The 24,654-nt window shown below is 38.4% G+C and overlaps 2 protein-coding genes across 2 annotated transcripts; both read left to right on the forward strand.

Moving 5' to 3' along the window:
* Positions 1–42: 42 nt before the first annotated feature.
* On the forward strand, positions 43–7,063 carry LOC133984557 (alkaline phosphatase-like). Its single transcript, XM_062423962.1, has 11 exons — positions 43–118; positions 809–925; positions 2,291–2,406; positions 3,398–3,572; positions 4,036–4,208; positions 4,390–4,515; positions 4,624–4,693; positions 5,166–5,300; positions 5,693–5,884; positions 5,991–6,101; positions 6,795–7,063. Exons 1-11 carry the CDS (start codon positions 43–45, stop codon positions 7,061–7,063), a joined length of 1,560 nt encoding a protein of 519 aa, XP_062279946.1.
* Positions 7,064–13,189: 6,126 nt separating this feature from the next.
* ankle1 (ankyrin repeat and LEM domain containing 1) lies at positions 13,190–22,946 on the forward strand. The gene is made up of 9 exons (XM_062424817.1): positions 13,190–13,254; positions 13,931–14,083; positions 14,285–14,390; positions 14,728–14,851; positions 16,650–18,972; positions 19,185–19,346; positions 19,808–19,970; positions 20,058–20,190; positions 21,138–22,946. Exons 1-9 carry the CDS (start codon positions 13,190–13,192, stop codon positions 21,302–21,304), a joined length of 3,396 nt encoding a protein of 1,131 aa, XP_062280801.1. The 3' UTR covers positions 21,305–22,946.
* The last annotated feature ends 1,708 nt before the right edge of the window (positions 22,947–24,654 follow it).

Raw genomic sequence — 24,654 nt, forward strand, 5'->3', positions numbered from 1 at the left:
TCAGCAATTATTTTTTTTGTAAACCCACATACAGTCAACGCAATGGCCTGGAAACACAAGATCATTTTTACTGGATTACTGAGTTTGATTTCAGTGCAGTGGACTTTGTCTTTTTCAGGTAAGGGTCTATTACATATTGGTGCTGATGGACAAAAATTAACTGCAGAAACTGAAAAATGTTCTTTTTCAGATTTCAGTCACATTGCAATTGAAAAACTTGATTTCAGAGACAACACAGACTGAAACATATTACACATAGTCATATCAACTTTTGAATTTAAGTAAATTATTCGACAAGACTAAAATATTGTCTTGATGAAACAGAGGACTCCACAGAAGCTGCAGGAAAATATACTTTCTTCCTCTAAAATACTTACTGGTTTTAATAAGATTCCCATTTGCTACAACGGCTTTCACATATGTCATAAAATAAACCAAAACGTTAATAATTCATGCAGACATTAATGTATTGACTGAACACAGCCTCTCATTTTTCATATTTCTCCTTTACTGTTTCACTGGTATTTTTGTTTTGCATGAATTCCAGTATCCTGGGAAAAGTGCCTGGCCTTTATAACTGTCTTTGTTGTTATTTATTATAACAATGTGTCATTAATTAATTTGCTTTTAATGAGAGATTGAATAATTGATGTTAATACTTCTGTCATTGCAAGTCACTCAGAATAAAAGCATCAGCCATGTGGCTCATGAAGATTTACAGAGTAGAAGTGTATTTGCAGTAATGAGCTACTGCTCATCCAGCTTCTGGATGCGGATGACATTTACACTGATTATTTCTTCTCCACAGAGGAAGAGCTCGATGCCAGCTACTGGAACAACAAAGGGAATCAGGCTCTTTACAATGCCCTGAATGTTCAGTCCAATCTCCACCTAGCCAAGAACCTCATCCTCTTCCTGGGGGACGGTGAGTCTGAGAATGGAGCTTTCCCACCATTTAAGTCATTTCTTTGAATAGAGTAACATTCCCCCCTTTAATTCAGTCTGTTTGTTCAGGTGAGAAGAAGTCAATGGAGCTTAAGTGTTAGTCTCATTATCATTGTGGTGTTTCTCACTGAGAGAGGGAGCATGCAATGTACACCAACTATGTGTGACCCCAAAAAGTATGGTTTTACTGGTTGAAGGAGGTGGATGTTGACACATGATAGCCAGCAGTTAATTCTGCGTGGAAATCCAAGCATAATAAAATGAACTGAGGGTAAACCACAGTCTACACTGCATTTGTAGCTTTTTCCTTCTGTGTCCTTAGCTGATCTGAACACCATAAGTTAAATCACAGCAAAGAGTTCAGTCAAGTCCACCATGCATTGTTGGAATTTCAGGAACTGGTACAATTCAATTACTTTGATCTCCCTTTAAAGCTAAAATGTACTTGTGGCATCATTGGTTGTTAGATCTGGAAGATACAAGTGTGAATAAAATCTCTCTTTCCCCGCTAAATTAGGAGAAACAAAACAAATCATATTCTGGGTGAGCCTTAAACCTATTAGCCATGAGTCCAAACCTCACACACGGATAAAGTACTCACAGTTCACTTCCTTCTGTGATCCAACATGTAAGATGACATGCTTGATTGTTTGGGAACTCATTGCACAAATTATAAATGTATGGATGAGTGGATATATGCATTTACAGCAGCCACCAGCAACACCCACATACAGTGCATGCTGATAAGAACTGATTTAATATTTTATCATTGTTGGGGATTGATCAGTAACATTGACTCAACCCATCAGTGACATGTTTATGAAACAAATTGCAAAGTTTATGGCATGAGACTAAGTGATTATACTCTTCTAAGAATGAATGACATATGACTAGTAATGACTGTAATTTGACGCCCAGATCTGCTTATCACAGTGATTCTTATGAAATCTTATACCCAGGGATGACATATAATGTTAATGTTACACAACAAGTAAGGTGAAAACAGTACATTAGCTAAAGCTTCATTCAACCTGAATCAGTAATATCTGGTAATGGATTGACAATTTCCTGTGAAAGGACAAGCTTTGATAAGAAATGTTGGACAAGAGGATGATGAAATATAAGAAAACATAATCAAGTTTGTGGAAGAGAAGAAATGTGGAATATTAATGTTTTCACTCTGCATTTTCTCCACCATTTGTGATTGTGAATAACTTGAATGTCCTTCACCACCCTTTAAACTCTCACATCAGCTGAGCCTTATGAGTTTCTCAGAACAATGGCAACTCTGTGCTTTCTTGGCTGATGTTATCTCACATCCAGGTGTGTTTCCACCTGCTTCCAGGTATGGGTGTACCGACAGTGACCGCTGCCCGTATCCTCAAAGGCCAATTGGCAGGAAAATCTGGAGAGGAGACCAGTCTGGTTATGGATACCTTCCCTCACCTGGCGCTATCTAAGGTCAGCCCACTCTGACTAACACATTCACACTGCTCTGTAGGAATGTGGATTTAAACTGTTAAAAGGCAGGTTACCACACATGCACTTATGTGTTATGTATGTATAATTACATGTACTGATGCAGTGTTATGTGAGGATAATGGACACATACTAATCATGATTGTAAAGACTGTGCAAACTGTATCATCCTTGTGGAGAGCCACTGGAATTAGAATCACAATTTTCTTTCTTTACACCCGCATATTATTATGAAGTACAAACAATTTGTTTTATACATTTTTACTTAACTCTTCTTATTGAATTTTGACCATGTGACTTGATTTGTGACTTATGTATGCTGTATGTATCCTGTCGTCATCATCATCATCTTTAAACAGTTCCATAAAACCACCACAATGTTCTTGTTATCTGGCTAGCAGTGGTAGCAATTTGAGTCCTGTTGTTCAGAGATAAGACTTCATGCTTTCATTGGCTACGTTGAAGTCATGTAGAAGTGTTTGAGCTGCTTGTACAGCCATAAAAAGCTAATCATATACTTGTATGTTTGCATATGTTCCTGATAATTTTGATATTAGTGATTACTGGGGAAAATCTGTATTTCGAGGTCTAAGTGGCTGTTATAATCAATAAGTAAAAATTAATTTCAGCATGGCCCTGACTCTTGTTGGGCTGTAACACTTGGCTAACCTGTTTAAATCAAATTTCATGAAGTTATTATTATTTTATTTTTTTTACAAGATGAGGAATGATTAACAAACATATTAAAAGAATATATTGCTCATGTAATATTAGCAGTTGGTAGTTGTTATATCCCCTTCATATACAGTGGCAGTCAAAAGTTTGGACACCTTTCAGGTCACTTGAATGACAAAGTCCAAACATCTGACTGCTACTATAAGTCCAAGAATATAACTTCTATAACTTGAAATTTAAGCCATTACAGTGAGAGGATGAGAACATCTGATAAACTGTGATTCTGTTTGCCCGGCAGACATATAACGTGGACCAGCAGATGCCAGACAGTGCTGGCACAGCCACAGCATACTTATGTGGAGTGAAGGCCAATTATGGCACCTTGGGTGTCAGTGCTTCCACCCCGAGGAACAACTGTAGTGCCACCTTTGGTCATGAAGTTGAATCTGTTCTGCACCGTGCCAAGAGAGCAGGTAGGCTTAGGTTCCTTATAGTGGTTTTATTTAGATGTCTATGTTTGAATCCTTATGATATTTATTCAGGAGACATATTCGGAACACTACTACTCTGTATACACATAGTATGTTTCTGTTTGTTTGTGCATGTAAGGCCGCTGTCAAAGAATAAAATACATCTGATAGACAAGAAGAGATACTTAATTATTATCAAGTGAACTGCAAAACTTTGAATTAATAGTTTGCATGTCCCGTGGATAATTTCTAGATTTTTTTAATGTTTGTTTCCATCTCAATGCATTTGTTGATGGGTCTCATCAGATAATTATGCATTTCAATGTGTCCTACAAAGTCAACTGAAATTTTGTAACAGTTTAATTGTAATAGTTGAGAGTAATGGTCACCAACATCAAGAAATGATAATTCTAAGATATATAAAAAGTAAAAATAAAAATGATGACCTCAACTTTCTATGTTTTAGGAAAATCAGTTGGAATTGTCACCACCACCCGAGTGCAGCATGCCTCTCCTGCTGCAAACTATGCTCACAGTGCCAACAGAGGCTGGTATGGTGACTCTGATCTCTCCGATGAAGCGGTTCAAAATGGCTGCCGTGATATTGCATATCAGCTGGTTCATAACACAGAGATAAATGTAAGCCTTAATATAAAATTATTTTTGCATCTAAACACCAGAGCACACTTGCAATGGAATTTTTATATAACTGATACAAAATATTTGATACAAATATACAATATTGTTATTATATACTGTATGTTATATATTATAAGTATAACCTCTTTGCTATAAACTGTTAATGTGTCTCACAATCAAGGTCATTCTGGGTGGAGGTCGTCAGTACATGTTTCCCACAACCGTGCAGGACCCAGAGTATCCAACCTATAAAGGATCCCGAAATGACGGACAGGATCTTGTTAAAGAGTGGCTGAAAAATAAAGAGGTAAATGGTTGATTACATATTTGTGATCACATGTTTCCAACCCCTTTCCCTGTCCTAACAAACAAAAAAATGTGTCCTTTTTTCCTTTTTTCTATTCATTGCCTACAGGATGCTAAATATGTTTGGAACAAAGCAGATTTTGATGCTGTCAATCCTTCAAAAACGAATTTCCTGATGGGTAAGAAGAACAGTTACACATGGTACAAAGTCTAAAAACATGATCAGCAGTTTGTTACTCTGGATACAGTAAAGACACACAACACAGAATTTAAAGTTTAGCTTTTAGCCTTTCACTGCATAATGTTTCATTATAAGCATTAATATCAAAAATAACTAGGATAATGACTGTATGTGAACAGCTGAGCTATTGCATAAAGGCTCTGCTGAAATGATTTGTCAATTGAAAGAAAATTAATCTGTGGAAACTATTACTTTTGATTGGGTGAATCTGAGGATCTCAATTAGGTGGAAAGGATGATTTTACATTAGGAGCTTACAGATTTAAGATTTTGAGCAATGAGACATTTTTCACTCAAGAGTTTACATTGTGCACATATAATCATGGCATTGGCACTTAAAATTTTGCGTCAACATCCTAGAAGTTACTGTTTCTACCTCAAACTGAGGCCTGTTATTGTCTCTACACTTAGGTCTCTTTGAGCCCAAGGACTGTCGCTATGAGTTGGACCGTGATGCATCCATGGACCCATCCCTCACTGAGATGATGGAGAAAGCAATCAAGATTCTCAACAAGAACGACAAGGGATTTTACCTCTTTGTGGAAGATAAGAGTGATTGTTTTCTGTATAGCCAATAAAATATCTTAGCAATGTTATATTAGTGTAAACCCACTGTATGCTTAGTCATCAATTCATTCATAGGCTCTCAAACACCATAATTTAATTGTAAGAACTTTAAAACTGCTGAATGTGGATTTATTTTGATGCCAGGTCATTATTTTGGATTACATTTTTCAAATAGTGGAAATCTTATTTTTGGAACATTTTCCACTGTGGCATGATTATTGAGATTGCAAAAAATAATTGTCCAAATTATAATATGATTATAGTACATTTAAGTATTTGTTACTGTAGATACATAAACATGTTGTGTTATTAAAAATGTACACGATGTAGAACTTCTACTTATTTGTCAATGACTTTCTTTTGGACCTCAAGGGGGAGAATTGATCACGGTCACCATGCAGGGCAGGCCAAAAAAGCCCTCTATGAGACTGTCGAGTTTGACCGGGCGATTGGGAGAGCAGCTGAACTCACCAGTGAGCTGGATACCATGACTGTGGTCACTGCAGACCACTCCCATGTCTTTGCCTTTGGAGGATATTCTGCCAGAGGAAACTCTGTTTTCGGTAAAATGACACACTCTTTGATAAAAGATATGCTGAGGGATGTTTTCTCAGAAACAGTGATCATCATCTGATCTTTCCTGATACTAATTTGTTCTGTGATTTACAGGCGTGTCTCGTGAACTAGCAGATGACAACAAGAAGTTTACAACTGCTGTGTATGGAAATGGGCCGGGATATGTAAATGGTACTCGCCCAGATGTAAATGACTCAGTTTCATGTAAGTTTTCTATGATTATCACTCTAGAGAGAGTACAGTTATATAGTAGCTCCATCTTGTGGTGTAAGAGTATACCTATTGTAAAGAAGTAATGATTGTTCTGACTTTTAGCCAGACAGTGAACCTCCATCTGCTCATCTCATCTGGGTTATCGCATAACAAGATACTTAACTTTTGTCATTTATAAAAAATGTAATCCATTTACCAATTTTATCCTCTGTAATGAAATGTACTGAATACTTGTTTGTCTACAGTGCACTATTTTAAACAAGTTGCAAATATTTAAAATTCTTATATTGTATTAACCTATTTAAAGTGCTAAGGAAATCAAAGCAAAAATAATTTTTCAAGCCAGAAATTAAAAACTAAGGACCTCTTTAACGTTATGACTGTTAATGTATTATGGGCATAACACAGTTAATATTAAACTAAAATTAACTTTAAGTGTTTATAAGACCTAAGATCCTATGGGGATGCAGACTGTAAATACTGTCAACTTGTGACGGATCAATTACTATATAATGCAGTAGTAGACCTGCAATAAGTTTTTTTTTGAGTGCCTCAGTGCTTTGCTGTTAGCTACACTGGATGGCAGTTTCCATGTTATTCTAACAGACCTCTATATTTAATGTTTAATGTGGCACTTAACTCTGGATTAAAGCTAATCCAGTCCTCTTTCTCACTCTCCCTCAGCGGATAATGAGTACCGCCAGCAGGCACCTGTACCTCTTGGTTCAGAGACCCATGGCATAGAAGATGTAGCCATCTTTGCAAAAGGTCCCATGTCACACCTCTTTCACGGGGTCCAGGAGCAGAGCTACATTGCCCACGCCATGGCTTACGCTGCCTGTTTGGAGCCCTATGTGAACTGCACACTCCTACCCAACTACGCCGGATTGATCCACCCCAGCCTGCTGCTCCACCTGATAGGCCTCCTTTTTCTCTCCCTCTGCTCTGTCTGAGTCTGAGCTCACAGCCCTCAGAGGACTTGTCATTGGGATAACTTTGCTATCTGATGTTTGGTTAAAACCAAATCACTGCCATTTTGAGTAAATTGTTCAGATACCCTTGTAAAATGTAACATTATTGTTATTATTATGGCATACAGCCATGACTTTTTACTGAGTTTGTTTATATAAAATATGGTTGATTATTTTTCAGATGTTTTGAATAAGTGATTAACTGCCAAACAATAATGTAATATTTCAGAATGTCATATGTTCTGCTGTTTATAAGAGTCATATTACAGCAAATAAATGTATCTATGTGTCAAACAAACTTGTTCTTTTTTTCTCCTACTGGCCTCTGATGTTTTCTTTTAACTAACTCACATTTCCACTTAATTTTCATTTGTTTTAACACAAGTGTTGTGGGTTCATCCTTGTCCTATATCCCAATCTTTCTCCACTCATGAAATAGCACCTTGTGCCTTCTTACATCTCTATGCCCGTCACATGCCCCTTTCTCACTTTACACTTAATTGATGAATAGGCCTACAAAATATGGAGAAAGTTTTACACCAGGATGAAAATGTTTATTTTTGTTTTGTCATATTAGCTGTTATCAGTGTTATTGGATAACAAAAGGAGTAACTAATTTTGTTCAAACAAGAGCAAAACAAAAGTTTTTTTCAAGCAATCTTTTTTAGAGCACAAAGCACAAACAAATGTGCAGGACAAGACAGTATATGGTCGGAATTATAAAAATAAAAAAAACCCTAACATTTACAATGAAGGAACAAATACAAATAGAATTAAAACTGCAAGCAGTGTCGAAGGGCCCTCGCACCCCCCAGTTTTCCCCCCAACTGTAACGCGTGCCGTACGTGCACGTTGGTGCGTGCAGCAGTGGCAGGGCTGTCAAAACTGGCATGTAGATGTCTTTGCTCCTGTGCCTTTAATTGAACATTGTGTGATGCGGTTAATGTCTCCACTAGATGGCAAACTAAGACCACAAATGAGTCTGGGTGACTTCTCAGCACAAAGGAATGTGGGTGAAGGGCCAAAAAATCATCAAGATTGAGCATTTTTGCCTGGATGGCCGACTTCCTGTTGGACTTATGGTATGGGTCCAAGAGGCTTTTTTGTGCGTCTGGACATAATACATAGGCGTTGTCGATTTCATTTTTCTATGTCAATGTAGAAGGCGGGGCTTAAACTTTGAAATCTTCCAGGGGGCGCTGTGGAGTCATCTTCTCACTTAAAAATCCCAAGCTTTGTCAGTAGTCAATCTGTGTGACTGTTGAAGTATGTGTACAATTTGGTGAGTGTAGGAGTTTGGTAAAATGTACAAAATGGATAAAGGCATTATGGGGCGCTATTGAGCTGTTGTGCCACGCCCAGGGGCAATTATGGTCTCAAATGAAAGTGCTCCTGAGTGTGAACCTATGTGGGCAATTTGGTGATTCTGTGAAGACGGGAAAGTCGGCTAAACTATGTGGGAAAAACGGAAAATTGACGCAGGAAATGCACAATAACTCACTTCCTGTTAGAGTGAACATTTTGAAAAAAATAATTTGGGGGTTTACCCATGAGTGCTATGAGTCCTGTAAATTTCCCTAAGATCAGACAAAGTTTGTGGTCACATGACCTGCTGTTAGGGGGCGCTATGGAAACCCCTTGCCACACCCACCCCCAATGATGTTGAAATTGAAACGGCATCACCAAGTGTGACATTTCACACGCTGCATGTATAAACATCCGACAATGTATAGAGGAGTTATAAGGAGTTGTTTGTTTATACAAACAAACGACTGCCACGCCCACCTGGTATAACGTAGGTAAAATCTGTCGTAAAGTTTACATCATCAAGGTCTGAGGATGATACAGTTCCAATCTGAAGTCTCTGGAGTCAAAACTGTAGGAAGAGTTTTTTAAAGTATGAGGCCTGAAAATGGGGATAATGGCGGAAAAAATGCACCTGTGATCCAACATGGCCGACTTCCTGTTGGAGTTACGGTATGGGTCCACAGGCTTTTTTGTGCGTCTGGTCATGATATATATGAATCCTAAATTTCACTCATGTACGTGTATGTAAAAGGCGGGGCTTCAACTTTTAATGTTCTAGGGGGCGCTGTAGAGTCATCTTGGCACTGAAAAGGTTGCGCTTATACCAAAAAATAATATTCGTCGAGTCTTGACGAGTGTGTCCAATTTGGTGAGTTTTAGAGTTTGTCAGTACATACTAAGTGGGAAAAGGCATTAGGGGGCGCTACTGAGCTGTTGGGGCAAAATGTTGGGCAAATGTGGTATCAGATGTGGCAGGTTTCATGATTCTGTGAACATCGTAAAGTCCTCAAAGCGGTGTTCGAAAAATTGAAAATCGGTGCACGCCACGCAGCGTGGTCAACTTCCTGTTTGGTAAAAAAATTCCACAAAATTAATTTCCATATGATCCGATGAGAGCTGTGACATATAGAAATTTCAAGCCGATCCGAGAGGATTTGTGGTCACATGACCCGACGTGTGGGGGCGCTATAGAGCCCCCTTACCACGCTTGGGTCCAATCACATTAAATTAAATACATTTTCACCAGCTGTGACGTGTGTGCAGAGTTTTCATGTATGTTCAGGCCACCAAAAATGCGCTTGAAGTGGCAGCATAAGAACGTGAACGAGCACTGTTACCAGTTGTAACGCCCAGAAGACCTGGAGAAAGGAGGCAAGGTGGAAAATGAGAAAAGCCTGTGGAAAGAGATTACAGGATATATAAAATGGAAGACAACAAGAATGAAGAAATAAAATATGGTATGGTCTTTTGTAACTGAGGCTGGCAGGAACCCAGTGGAATTTAATGATTGCTACAATGTTTTATCTCTCCTAAATTGGATTTTCTACTAATTTGGAAAACACATCATGCTGATTACCACCTTTGAAAGTTTTCTGTTTTCTGACTTTGCAAATGTTTTTGTAACCTTACATGCCAGATGGTTGGTTACACAGAACCATCTAAAAAGTCGCCCATGGAAACTGTTTGAAAAGGTGCAGGCACTAAAAAATACTTGGCAGGTGAATTAACCATCTCTTTATCTCTGTGTTACCTTGAGGGGCAGCTGCATGCGTGACACTGATTTGATTGAACCACTGGTAGTTCGGACATAATTGTGTAACTTGAAGCCTGACAGGATGGATTTTCACATGAGCTCATGTTGTGATCTCGCAAATCCAGCTGCCTCATACAATATGTAAGGAATGTACAAGCTAAATTTAACTATTTAAAAAATTAAGATGTATCTGTCAATATTTTTAACAAGCACCAATATCATTAAACATTTTTTCTTTAAAGATTTGTGACCAATATTGGTCCGCTGTGGGCCTTTTATACTTGTCAGTGCTCTCTCGTGGACAAATTAGGTGATGGCACTATTCTTTTAAATTACCAAAAACATATATTTGTCATTTCCTTACAGTTTCTTTTGCTACTTATCAGCCGACATATGTGCAGAGACAGATGTACATTATGTGAAATTATCTAATATCTGCTGATACTACCACTGAAGGTAGTTTAGCTTACCTCAGTGCTATACATTTTGTAATATTAGAGTACCGAAATGGGTCTACCAGTAGACTACGACTCCATGTCAATTTGTGGTACCTTTTAGTTTAGTCATTCCTGAGGTGTTATGGGTCTGAACTGGTTGTAGCAGTAGAGATTGAGCTCTCTGCGATCAGGGTCGCAGCTGAAGTGCAGGGCCTCATTCCCATAGACAGCGAAGCCAAGGACGCCCAGAAAGAACATCCGCACCGAGCCGAAGAACAAGGTGTGGAACTGGCCTATCACCGTAGGAGGCCTGAAAAAGGCCAGAAAAATTAAACATTGCAACACACATTTGTTGTGCATACATTTTATACTGAGACTAATTATGAAGAGATGCTGTGGAGAGTTTGAATATGATTATTATGTGAGGGTTAAACATTTTTTTTAAAAGACAGTATTTTGTAGGGAATCTGTAAGATGACATGATTACACACACTAGAAAACTTGAGTTCATTAAGTGATAACTAAAAAGATGCTTTTCAAAAATGATATTTCTCATTACTGATTTTTCCTGTGCAACTCTAAAAACTAAACTCTGATCCTGAAAATCCTCTAAATGATTCATCATAGCCCAATAAACCATGAAGGAGAGTTGTGTTCACATTCAGCATTCTTATTTTAATCTCACAGGTGTTTCATGAACTCTGAAACAAGCTATCGATCCCAAATTAATAAACTATCATCAGTTAAAACATACAGAAGAAAAACAGCCCTCTTGGTTGAATCATGATCAAAAAAAAAAAATACTGACTTCTTACAACTCCCACTTCTCAGTTATGTATCAGAACATTCCTGAATTTTTATGTGGCTTTTTGAAGCAAAAGAACTTCCAAGTTGATCAAGTTTCAACTTATGTAATGCCATCCTTTTACATGGCCATCTGTGACTGTCAACAACACAGAAAGTACTGGGTTTTTTTCCCATTTGTGCTCATTGAAGCAGCAGAATCATAACCTGTAGATCGCAAACTTCACACAGGGACAAAAGTTATTCAGATTTTAGTCACGAAAAAAAGTTCGGCCTAGCTGTCCTCTGAGCGACAGCTAGGCCTAGGCCTGTCCTTTTTTTTTCAACAAAAACAAAAAACAAAAAAAAATGTTGCAAGCAGCTTTTTTTCATCCAAATTTCATTATTTTGTTGAAAAGGGGATCTTTGACTCAAAAAAACAAGTTTTTGACTTAAAAATTTGAGAATATATGAGAACCGTTTTACTTACAGTTTTAGTTGATAAAGCAGCAGCCCATCCACCAGGCCAATTGCTGCTGTGGCAGTTTCCCCTGTTACTGGTAATACACCACACCATCATTCATTACAAGGACCACATGTTAGCCAGGTAGCATGCTTTTGTTAGTTTGGTGGGTGCACACACTGAACTACATTTAACATCCAAGTAAGTTTCCTGTGCTATTTATTCCCATAAAGTTTCCTAGAATCACTCACATGTATTGTTTTGGGTATCTCTTCATTATTTGAGGTTTGGAAATCATGAGTTTGTATCTAATTATGTTGTTTTTTTCTTACCACAGCATTTCCTGGTGCTGGGCAGTGACAAAGGACCGGAACCTTGTTTCAGGCTGTCTTTTATAGTGCCTGAGTAACTTGTAGGGAGCATGCTCAGTCCATCTTACTGAACCATACCAACTGCGGGGTTGAAATGGGTTTCTGGGTTCATTTCTGGATTGAGGCCTTGTGTGAATGCTTTGATGACTGCCTTTGTGTGGTAAATGGGTGTAAATAGATTTGATAATGATTTCAGATGTGGAAATTGACCTGTGGGGTTAAGTGATTACTTAATTGATTCCAATTAAAAACATTTATAGCTGATGGTCAAGTCACGCAGGCTTAAGGATGCAGCGTTGGGTCATCCATCACAAGAGGGAGGACTAAAGTGGCAGCACAAGAGCGTGAAAAATAATAATAAGAATCCTGGCAAAAGCAATAGGTCCCTCACTGACTTGTCAGTGCTCGGGCCCTAAATACAGCCTGGGGCAAAGTACATACAGTATAACAAAAGGACACAATTAAGTGAAAACGTCAAAAGACACACAGATGAAATGCGTTTTCACTGCTTGTCTATTCACACTGTTTAAAACAATGGAGGAGATATACTTTTTAATTTATTAACCAGAGCAGCAATGAACAACAAAAACGAGGTAGGATACATAAAGTCTCGTCTGATTGGTTAAAATGAAAGCATTGTCCAATCAGAGATGGCTGTGGGTGGGACTTCCGGGAGGTTTTTGTTTGCTTGGAGGGAAGTTTAAGCGAATGGTCATGCAGCCTCCTCGAAAATGAAGGTTACGTGGATTTAAAAAAAAAAAAATGTTTTGAGTTAGAAGGCAAACTAAGGAGTGTGTGAAACAACCGCTGTCTAACCGCGTAGAATATCGTAGTTTCATGTGTGCAAGCAGTAACTAGTATGCAGCTTCTCAGACTTTATGAACGTTAGCTTTTAGCTTGCTAGCCGTGTTTGTTTGTCTATATCATACTGCACTGATATAAGCTAAAAATGCTGTTGCTGATAGAGATTTTATAAACGCATAACTTTTGACCATGGATCGAAAGACGAGGGGGCTGGAGAGTCAACTGTGTAAAGCTGTGAAGGATGGACAACCCAGGTGAGCTGCAGCTCTCTAGTCTTTCTTTTTGTTTTGCCCAGACATGCCCCTGCTGAAAATGATGCGACTACAGGAAATGAACAGGCTGGATATTTTCCCCTCTAGACATAGATATTTAGGTATTTAGGTATAAGTTAGCTTTAAAATATAACTGAAGTGTGTTTGATGAACGAAAAAGTAATTTTCCAGTCGTGGAATTATAATCACTTAATGTGTGTTTGAAGTTTTTAAAAGCAACATAGCCTTTAAAATTAGTATTTGTTGTTTGTTTGTTGTGTTTGTTCGATTATCTTTGTTTGAGTTGCAGACTGTTCAGCTGTAGCATTGTGACAAATTTTCTCATATAACTAGTTTCTGAAGTTTTTTTATTGATGTACCTGCCATCAGTTTTACCTTTTGTTCGGGTCTAAGGATGGAAGGTAACATTGTGCATGGTTGTGAAGCCCTCCAAGGAAAAAAAAGATTTTGAGCCATATAAATTAAATACATCTGACCTGACTTATGATCTATGTAGGCAAATTTGACTCAAAGTTATCAAATGATCATTTAAACTTAACTTAACTGAGAAACAACCAGACCCAAACATCTTTTTTAACAATACAGCAATACTGATCATGCCTGTGTCTCCTGCAACGCAACACATGACAGATTTGAACAGATCTTTCCTCTTCATCAGATCTGTGCAGCAGCTTCTCTCACAAGGTGCACGTCCTGACCTGGTTGGTAGTAAGGGGGTAGCTGCAATACACTTGGCTGTCGGCAAAGAGACTGAGAAGAACAACCGCTGCTTGAAAATGTTGCTGCAACATGGAGCTGACCCTAATATCAGGTATGGTTAATAACACAGTGGCATGAAAAATCACCTTGTTAGGTAATTTTTTTCCACATCATTATTGTCCATATATACAGGATCAGATTTCCAACTTTCACCCCACATTTTTTCACCCCACTTTACATTGAGACATAACCTCGTACAGCAGTTTATTTAATTTAATGATTGTGTGTTTGTATTTTTTTGTTTTTCTACCAGATCATCTGATGGGCTGACTCCAGTCCATATTGCTGCACTGTGGGGATGTTATCAAAACCTGAGGCTGCTCTTGATGAATGGAGGGAATCCCAACCTTAAAGATAATGTAAGGAGGGTTTTAAAAAAAAACACTTTATTATTACTTTTCCAGGGAAGTGCAAGGGTCAGATGTCAGTCTCCTGAACAGAGCATAGAACATCATTTCATACTTACATACACAGACATGTGCACATACATATTTTGCACTCTAATCTAAGATAACATTCTATAGTTTAAAAAAAGCCAATTTTTGTTAACAGTCATTAGAAACTTGCATTGGCTCTGTGTTACAGATGAATGAATATAAAAAAATAGCCAGAACTGCAGTAAGAAATCTCCTAATATCTGCCATTGAATATTTGCTTCAGTTTGGTTTACTCCTGTCATGTTCTTTATTCATGCAGGAAGGAAATACACCTGGGCATCTTGCACAGCAACAGGAGAATCAAAAATGTGCCCAGCTTCTTCAGGAGTACGAGACCAGCTGTGTGGACACAGAGGAGGACGACTTGCCTCAATTCCAATACTGTAAGAAAACACACATAACTGTTAGCAAGCAGCTGCTCTCATGTCTCCCCAGGTCTCAATGCTTGTTTTTGGCAGAAAGAAGGAATAGAAGACAAGACTTGGGTCTTGAGGAGTTGTAGCATGTATTCACCGACAAATAGCCTAAACTGTACACAAGCTTCACTGTTAACAGCTATACTGTTAATTTCATACTCTCAGCTCTGGTCGCCAGCCTCATTGTCACATTCCATCTCTGCCTCCCTCTCTCTCTCTCTCTCTCTCTCTCTCTCACTCACTCACTCACTCACTCTCAACTCAACTCAGGCCCAGCTTGAAACACACTGGCAGACACCCTGGCTCATCTGTCAGCAGATTATCATATCATTTTAATACCACAATCATTACATTGATTATTAAGCTTTAACTTCCTTAAAACTTCTGGGAACTACCAGTATAGATCTTCGATGTTTTCTGGCAGTGCAACAACTCAATCAGATGACTTACAGTTACATCTTCCGAGTATTTGGCTGGCTAGTAGGGGTGGGCGATATGTAGGGTTTGGTTCTAAGTATAGATTATTACATAATCCTAAAATTAATATACAAATAGATGGTCAAACAATACATCAAGTAAAAACTGTGAAGCTTCTTGGGCTCTGGCTTGATTGCACATTGTCATTGTCTGATCACATCAACAGAGTTGTTGCCAAAATGGGTAGAGCTGTTGCCATAACGCGTAAATGTGCTCCGTTTTTCAACTCAGTTGTTTCATCAAGTAGTTTGTTCATTGGTTTTATGTCATCTTAATTATTGTTCAGTTGTATGGTCTGCTGCATCTTATAGTCTTTTAAACAAATTACAAGTGGCTCAAAACAAAGCTGCAAGACTAGTTCTTGGTTGTTCTCCAAGAACTAGTGTTGCAGAAATGCATGATCCTCTCACCTGGTTGAGAGTCAAGGATAGACTACCTGCTAATGTACTAATATACTTGCATAGAATAAGTAATACTCAGACCCCTACATTTCTTTAATAATAATATAATTTACTGCTCAAATACTCATTCTTATAACACTCGAGGGGACTGATTACTCTGCCACTACCGAAGTCCGACTCTATGAAGTTGTCAGTCTTTTATAGGTTAATTGCGTCTTCCAGGTGAAGTTCGTGAGATTAAGGGAAAGGCTGGTTTTAAAAGAAGATTAAGAATGTATTTGATATCAATGTAATGTAATTATATCATCTTATTTGAGTGTGGTTATGTGATACATGACTGTATAATGTTTTTCTTCCATTTTTATATATTTTTATATTTACTTGAGATTGTAATGTCTGTGCTCTATTAAATATTATTGTCTGGACCCCAAGAAGACTAGCTGGCGTCTTGGCGTCAGCTAATGGGGATCCTTTTAAATAAACAAATAAACAAATAACCTCAAAATGATATCACGTTATTTTAAGGACATTTTTGATAAAAATATTATGATGATATAGCAAAAAATACTGAACAACGTTTTATCAGTGATTGCAGGGATATTTAACATTAACTTTTTTTGTGGAAAAAAAGGCAAACATGAATTCTAAATGTCTGTTTAAGAAGAAAGTTGCTATGCGACGCTGTGTGATATCTTTTACAGAGACCGCAGTATGTTGCCATGGCGACATATGACGCTTTGCAGGTGCGGCTGAGTGAATGACACCACTTTGTGGCTGCATATAGACCAAGTAACATCTGACACTACAACAAATGTTCTTTTCATGTGACTGCAGGCTTTATTCAAGGGAAGCAACTTTATGTATTTATGTATTTTTTTCTTCCACAGCTGTGTATTCAGACCAAACGGACATGTCCAGCTATCCTGAATCAGACTACAGCTTCAGTTCCTGTTCATCTATGATAAGTGACTTTGGCGAAGCCCCATTGAGCAGCACAAGGCGCTCATCATTTTTCAACCTATCTAGCATTAATGGAAGGCCAAGTTGCAGAGGAATGTCATATAACAGACTTTCTTATATGGACACTAAACAGCATCACACCCAGGGCTGGAACACATTGTCACACTGGACATCTGAAGGTCCCTCCATACTGTCAAGCACTCGCTGGTCTGAAGTGGGGCCTGCACCTGTATCACCAACTCTTAAGGAGGAGGATTTGTGTATTGATGATGTAAATACTGTTTCAAACGACGGCAGAATCTATCCCTCCAAAAGAGACACTCCCCCTGCATTACCGTCTAGGCGAGCAATCCGTAAGAGTGTAAGCTTCAGGGATGTAGATGAATATTTCCCTGTTTTTAGTCCTGAATATCCAAAAGAGCCGCCTACTGTTGGCACTAGCATATTAGCCTTTGACCTATCTGAGTACTCTGACTTCCTGGATTCAGAACGAATGGCCACTGTTTTACCCCAGCAGGGCATCGATGTCACATCACCGGACCATGTTTTTGTTTTTGGCAGGGGGAGCAGTGAGAGCGCAGAAGAGGACATGGAGAAAACGGTCATCATTAATCACTGTGCTTTTCAAGAGAGTGATGATGAAGAAGAGGATGCAAATGTAAAAGAGCCTCAGGGGAACATACCAGGGCATGTAGTGGGTTCCTGTGGGAGCAGTAGCAGCAGTGGGACCAGCAGTAGTCATTATAGTAGCTGTGAGAGCGACCATTACACCAGCGCTCTGGATGCTTCCATACACCCCAGGCAACTCTTACTCCCTGTGGTAGAGGAAATATCTGTTAGTGTTGTATCTCCCAAAAAGACTGCTCAGTCTGAACCTCAGATAAATTCAGAACTTGAAAGTGTTGAGCATTTACCACGTATGCTTGATAACCTGGTCTTGTCCGAAGGAAAACACCCAAACAATCATGTACTAAAGGCAGACACCCCAATGATCGATGCAGCTGAAGCAACTCAGGAAGATTTCAACCATACCTTTACACCAAGTCCTTTTGTAACAGGCAGGACACGTTCAAGATTGAGTCGCTGCTCACTGAGAACAAGCAAAACGCCTGAGAGCCTCTTCTTCACGTCTTCCCTGTTTGAGGAGACCTTGCCTACTCCGGTTCGATCACAGCGTCAGACACTCAGGTGTCAGACCAGCGATGCCTTTTACAGTTCACCACATGCACCATGTGTAACACCATCCTACTCAGGGAGCAGCACTGGGGGAGGTTCCTTGCCTACTGATGACCAAGACACACAGTCCAACACCCTGAAAGCCAGTTCAAGTGTTAGCAACAGCCAAGCTGATACCTTCATCCTACCTAAGAGTGTAACTGGTAGTGCTGTTGGATCACAGACTCTGTGTGATACAGTCATAATGGAAAAAAATCAGTACTCTTCAATGGATGCTTATAAAAGAAACCTTGCAGAGGTTATACTGGCTATGCAAAAACAAGGTAGGGATCTCCCTGAGGGCAGCTATTTTCTTACTGATGATCTGACAAGTACAGATGAGGCAACAAAAAGGGGAAACATAAATGATGCCCCTGATGTGGACTGCCTGAAAAACAAAGGTGTCTGGATCACTGAGGACTGTAGTTCTCGGTCAGACTCTGTGTCATCTTCATCCAGCTCCAGCTATTTTTCCCCAAAAAGATCTAAAGAAGACTCTGACCTTCCTTGCACCCCAGGCACCGGGTGTACCCCCAGATACAGCATGAGCCAGCTGTCGAGCTGCCGTAGGCCACAGCACCTGGCTAACCTATCTTACACCCCCGGGGGGCGTCCAGTCATTCAGGATGTGGATGAACCAGTGGAGTACCTCTACACTGATACAGAACAAGGCCACAAGCTTATTGAGATTCATGTCCCACCTACAGCTAACACCTCCCTCAGCTCCAGCATGAGTACTACCAGCAGTGAGGAGACCATCCTTTATGACTGGCGATCCATGCAGACTGACATGAAGCAGAACAAAGGAAAGGAGAACGAGAAACCACAGGAGACATTACAAAATGTGGAAAGAGATGATGGAATGGACAGGTTGTTGCTAGAGACCAAAGGGATGACTGACAAGGAGCTGAGAAAGAGGCTATTGGAGCTGGGGGAGAACCCGGGTCCCATCAACAGCCGTACCAGGCCAACATACATGCGAAGGCTGTGCCGCCGGTTGCAGGAGTCAAATTCCCAATCACCACATGACCAGAAGCAGTCAGACCAATCACACACAGGTAATTATTTTGTGCTTTTTGGATTGTTGTTTACCTAAAAGTATTTAATTCTCATGAAGTAGCATAACAATGGAAAATTGAACTGGCATTAAAGCTCTCGTGTTGTTGTTTAGATATCATCACTGTCACTGAAACATCAAGTCATTTTCCTGTATTATTATTATTTTTTTTAATTCCTGCAGATTTCAGTTATAGTCCAGAACTGAATCTGGTCCTGCAGACTTTCAAGCTGCCTGACTGCTGGGTTGACGAGCAGGCTTTGTGCCAGCAGTTTGACCAACCAGATCAGAACAGAAAGTGGAGGGAGGGCATTATCAAGTCTAGCTTCAACTACCTTCTGCTCGACCCAAGGTTTGCTGTCTGTCGTGTTGCTTTGTGTTAGTCTTTGCTCTGCTCTAGGCAGTGTTGCCAGCTCTCCAAGAAGATGTGGACTTTGCAAAAAATGTGCCCAAAACTAGCCAGATTTAGATGATGCAGCTTCCAGGTGTGAATGTGTAACTGTGCGAATGCGATCAGAGAGGCTTACTCTTCAGTGAAACTTTCATGAATAAATAAAGGTTTTAAAAAATCCTATCTGGTACACAAAGCTAAAACTACATTAAAAAAACAAGTTAAATGATTTGTAAGTTAGTAGATACATGGACAAAAAATCTACAAAAAGTCTTCAAAACTAAGCAATGACTTCAATTTCCATTATATCTGTAGGACTGATTTGTTTCCGTGTTGAGTCAATCCACACTCCTGTAATGCAGATATACACTTTTTACATTGAAAACAGAATTAAATGGATCTTTAATTTTCTGCTCTCTCAGAGTCACAACCAACCTCCCATTAAGGAGTCAGACTATGACTCCACAGGAGTGTTTCCAGACATTTGTCCACGCTATATTTTATGTGGGCAAGGGAAAACGCTCCCGTCCCTACAGCCACTTGTATGAGGCTTTGGAGTACTACACAGGGGACAAAACCTCTAAGGTAAGTTAGATAAATGAATTTCAATATAAATAAAACTAGATGTAGAAATTGTATTTAAAACACTTTTCCATTTCTCCTCTGTGACAGAAACTGTGTAGCAAAGTGCAGCACATCCTTCAGGTATGGAACGCCAAGCAGGGCGTCATTTCACTCCACTGCTTCCAGAACGTCATTCCAGTGGAGGCATACACAAGAGAGGCCTGCATGGTGGAGGCCATGGGTGAGTAGAAGGAGGGTGAAATTCAACCAGTTAGCTCTGTCTATATCCCACTGGAAAACTCATGAATATAATGTGAAAACTCAGTACCCATCTGCTTTTAATTTGGGTATTCACCATCTCAAGGCTTATTTTGTGATACCATTCCTCATTTATTAGATATATATTTAAATGTTTCAGTTTTTTAGGTTGTAGCTTTAGTCTAAGGAGAGTTTGGCAACTGCAAAGCCATAATATTACCGCATGAGTGTATTTTCATAGTTGTAATAAACACAGGGCTTGAAAGTAAGATACAGGCAATGTGATGTTGGGATGTGGTTGTGACCAAGGATAAATGGTGTTGTATATTTACACATTTGTGAATTATAATAATGGCCTATATAAATAAATGTTACTTGACTTAACCAACATAAGGACTTCTTGAAGAGACAAGCTGTGTTCATAACCAAACTTGTATTGGTTCAATCCATGTGATCCATAGAGTATATACACATTTTATTATCTTGTTGTCAACTGTTCCTCACATGTAATTTTACTGGATATACAATATGTAGCTGCCTTGTTTCTGTAATTAAATGTTAAAGCCTGTATTGCTGGATATAATATCATAACTTCAGTACGACTTAAAATATCAAACATGTGACCACTGGCAGCTTAAAAGTACCTGCAATTGTTTCTAAACTCTTCATTTTTGATAAGGTACAATCTAGTCATTTTTCTAGTCAACATTTATGACATTGAATTTGGCTGTTATATTTTTCATTAGAGTCTGTTTTGATCTCACTGGTCCTTCCTTTTATTTTCTTTAGATTATTTTCTTCTTGACAGTGCTAGTAGAGTTAATAATGCTGTGACCACAACTAAATAAGCACAAACTAAACAATCAAGTTGTTGGAAATGTTGTTGTTCAGCCTGTCAATAACCCACTTCATTCTCCAATCATGTCCCAGGGTTAAAGATGCTCACCAATCAGAAGCGAGGAGATTATTATGGTTTGGTGTCCAACTGGCAGGTAAAGAGGAAGCGTGAGCTGGGTATCCACCTACTTTACCGAGCCATGCAGATCTTCCTGGCTGAAGGTGAGAGACAGCTCAGACCAGCAGACATCAGACAGTAACAGCCCCCACTGGATGGGGGCTTGAAGTGAAACACAGAGCCAACTCTGGGAGAACACCACTAGTTTGGAATCCAAAGCCATTCGTGGTCAAACAATTTTGCACTTAAGAGTTGGGTGATGGTTTCCAACATCAACAACAGCCCCAATTTCTCTTTCCCTTCACAATATAGAGTTTGTCATGTGTCATATCTTCTGGTAACATTCACATACCTTTGAGCTTGTCAGTTAATATCTTTGTGCTTTTTTCCATTCAAGTGTCTAAAGTTTCAATTAATAATAATAAAAATATTAATAATAGGTGTGATTTATAAAGCGCCTTTCACAAACCCAAGGACGCTCTACAAAAGTATCCTTTACAGTCAGAAAAGCTGACTGATTTCCTCATTTCTTTGTGTATATTAATTATCTGTCTAGATTTCTCTAAAAGCTGATTCCACACAAAAAATGAAAGTGGAATCATGTCATACTGAACGAATGAAGTTTTCCACTTACAGAAAAGTCAGTGAGTAAATAACATAATGTGAAAAACAAAACTGTGAGACTGCATATGTTACAGATGTCATGGAAAAATAAGCACATCGTTTTTCAAAAACATTCTTCACAGTGGGACATTTTTCTTCTTCTGCACTACTAATGACTTTTCCAAATTGATACACAACAATATTCAAATGTCTTATGCAGCATTATCACATTAGCTAGTTCCACATTGCAGGGAGCAATTTATAGTTTTCTCTTCAACTCATACTGTGGCTTTCTTCAGGAAAAAATGAGTGAATCTTGTCTGAGGTATGTGTGAGGGTGCACACATTCTATTTTTATAAACCACTTTATGTGATGGAAATGGCATACGCGTGTTTTTCATGCGGACTCATCGTTTATACATCTGGCCTCTGGTAGTTAATCACTGCTTTTGTAATGTTAAAAGACAGATGGAGATGAATATCAGCAGAGGCTGATTACTTGTACTTAGCGTGATAGAATTCATGGATAATAAAGAATGTATAGTTATAGTGTATAGTTTTAGTAACTTAATGTTTGATGTTATATGATTTGTTTTCATGGCTGGATTTCCATTTCATTTGTTAAGACATTTTGTTTCTGTAAAAGAAAAATGCTTTGCAGGCAAGCTGATGATATGATAGTGATAGGTCAGTGTAATCAGCAGTTATGTAGGAACTCAGTGCTTGAGTTTGTAGTACATCAGCAACTAAGATGCTAAGATATGTATCGGCCAAAGTAATCCCAAATTGAAGTTACTTTTTCTACTTTAAAAAAAAAGGAGAAGAAAAAAGAAGTTTGCATACATTCTCATCCCCCTTTCTACATTAATGACTTAAGCTTTAAAAACATCCATTGTCTCCTCAGGGTATTATATTGGATCAGTTGTATTGAAGCTGTACATCTCTTCTTTTGTTTTAATCACAAAAATGCATTAATACTAACTGTTGCAAACAACTTGTGTTTTAGAAATATGCATATATATATTTTTTACATTATCAGTCCCTGGGTTAAAGGAATATACACATGAGATCATCATAAAGTGGAGTAAAACACTACCTATTGCAATAGTACAGTGGGAAAATTAATAGGTATAACACTCCTCGATTATATTTGTGTTTGACATGGTCTCATGATTGTCCTGTTCATTGAAGAGAAGACATATCAGTCATGTGTAATTATGTAATAATGTAGTGCTCTCTTTTCATTATGACCACCTACTGCTATTACTGCTGTATCTTTGCTCCTTTTCTTTGCATTCATGTATACGTAGTGGAAGAAAATACAAATGACATGAACCTGAATTGGATGAGTCTTTGTCATTTCTTGTCATGTCATGTCCTGTTCTGTTGTGTCCCTCTAGTGGACAAAGGAAGTCATTATTATTTTTTTCTGTTCAGTTATTCTCCTAATGCAGTCATGCAGCCTTTTCCCTATAAGATATGTTCAAATTAGTGTTTGGTTTTACTACCACAAGCATTAGGTCTAAAACCCCCTTTTTCAGAAGAGATTAAAGAACATTTATTGTCACTGGTATTAATTTATTGTAATATATGAGAGTCAATGAGAAAACAAATTTGTGCACATCTACCATTTTGAGTTTAGAGTTTCAGTTGCATCAGTCTTACAAAATGTAGGCTTTGATAGTGTGCTAGCAAGTCTTCTCTTTCTTGATAAAATGGTGCACATCTAATTTTAGAAATTGGTCTTCAATTACTGTTATAATGACTCATTTAGTTTCATAGGTCTACAGCTTCTTGTTAGTGGTTAGCCAGTGCTTTCTTCCGAGCATCATCATAGTTTCTACAACAAACACCACAAATGTCCTCTACTGTCGTCAACATCCTCCCTGAGGCTCAGTGACCTTACTGAGACATTAAATTACCCAAGCAGGGCTGCATATCTCATCTTCATATTTGCTCTCCTATGCACACATTTCACAATTTGGACACCTGAGATAATGGTGTTAAATGTGTAGAATACATATTGTACAATATAGACAGTCTGAAAATAACATTACATTAAAAAATAAAGTAATGCTGATTTTGCACATCTCCATTGCTGTATTGCACAGCTTTTTTGAAAGCTGCAGATTACAATGTTTTGCATAAATGAAACTAAAAGACCATACAAAGTTGGATTTTCCCCCTTTGCACCTGTACTGCTCTGTATCTCTGCTGGTCAAACACTGGTTATAACTCAGAATGAGCACCCTGAAGTTTTCAATGTAATACTGTGCTGGTACTTTCCTTATTGGGTAGGACAGCGACCTTCAGAAACTACCACAGAATCTCCAATCAGGGGTTTAAGAGGGAAATATTGAAGATATAGTTCCTACAAATAATACAAATGATTCAGGTTTAATTAACTGTAATTACAGAATGTGTCAAATATATATTTTTTAAATTAGGCCAGCTGGATAAGCAGTTGACTTACCTTCTTTTGCAGAAAAAACCTTTACCAGTAAATTTATTTTATTTACATTATATGCTCCCTCATGAACTTTAATATACATTTTATTCATTTATATGTTTATATGGAGTCTTGTGGTCACATAGTAGTCTGATTTAAGGCCAAATTACTTTAACTTTGCGCAAATGAAGAGGCAAAGAAAAAAAGCGTACGGTTCACTTACATGTTGTTATCAACATCGACAGTTTTTGTAGCGACATGTTTTTATTTTAACTGCTCCTGATGCTCAGAGGGCTTGTTCAGGTTGTGCATGAATATCATACCTACTATTATTGTTTGTATGCATGTAACTTGGTCACTAATCTATTGAATCAAACTACTTTTCTTTTCGGTTTACATAATCAAAATAGACAAAAATACATAGGACCATTTACACTAGC

This window comes from Scomber scombrus, chromosome 8 (assembly GCF_963691925.1).
Source record: "Scomber scombrus chromosome 8, fScoSco1.1, whole genome shotgun sequence".
In the NCBI taxonomy this organism is placed as follows: Eukaryota; Metazoa; Chordata; class Actinopteri; order Scombriformes; family Scombridae; genus Scomber; species Scomber scombrus.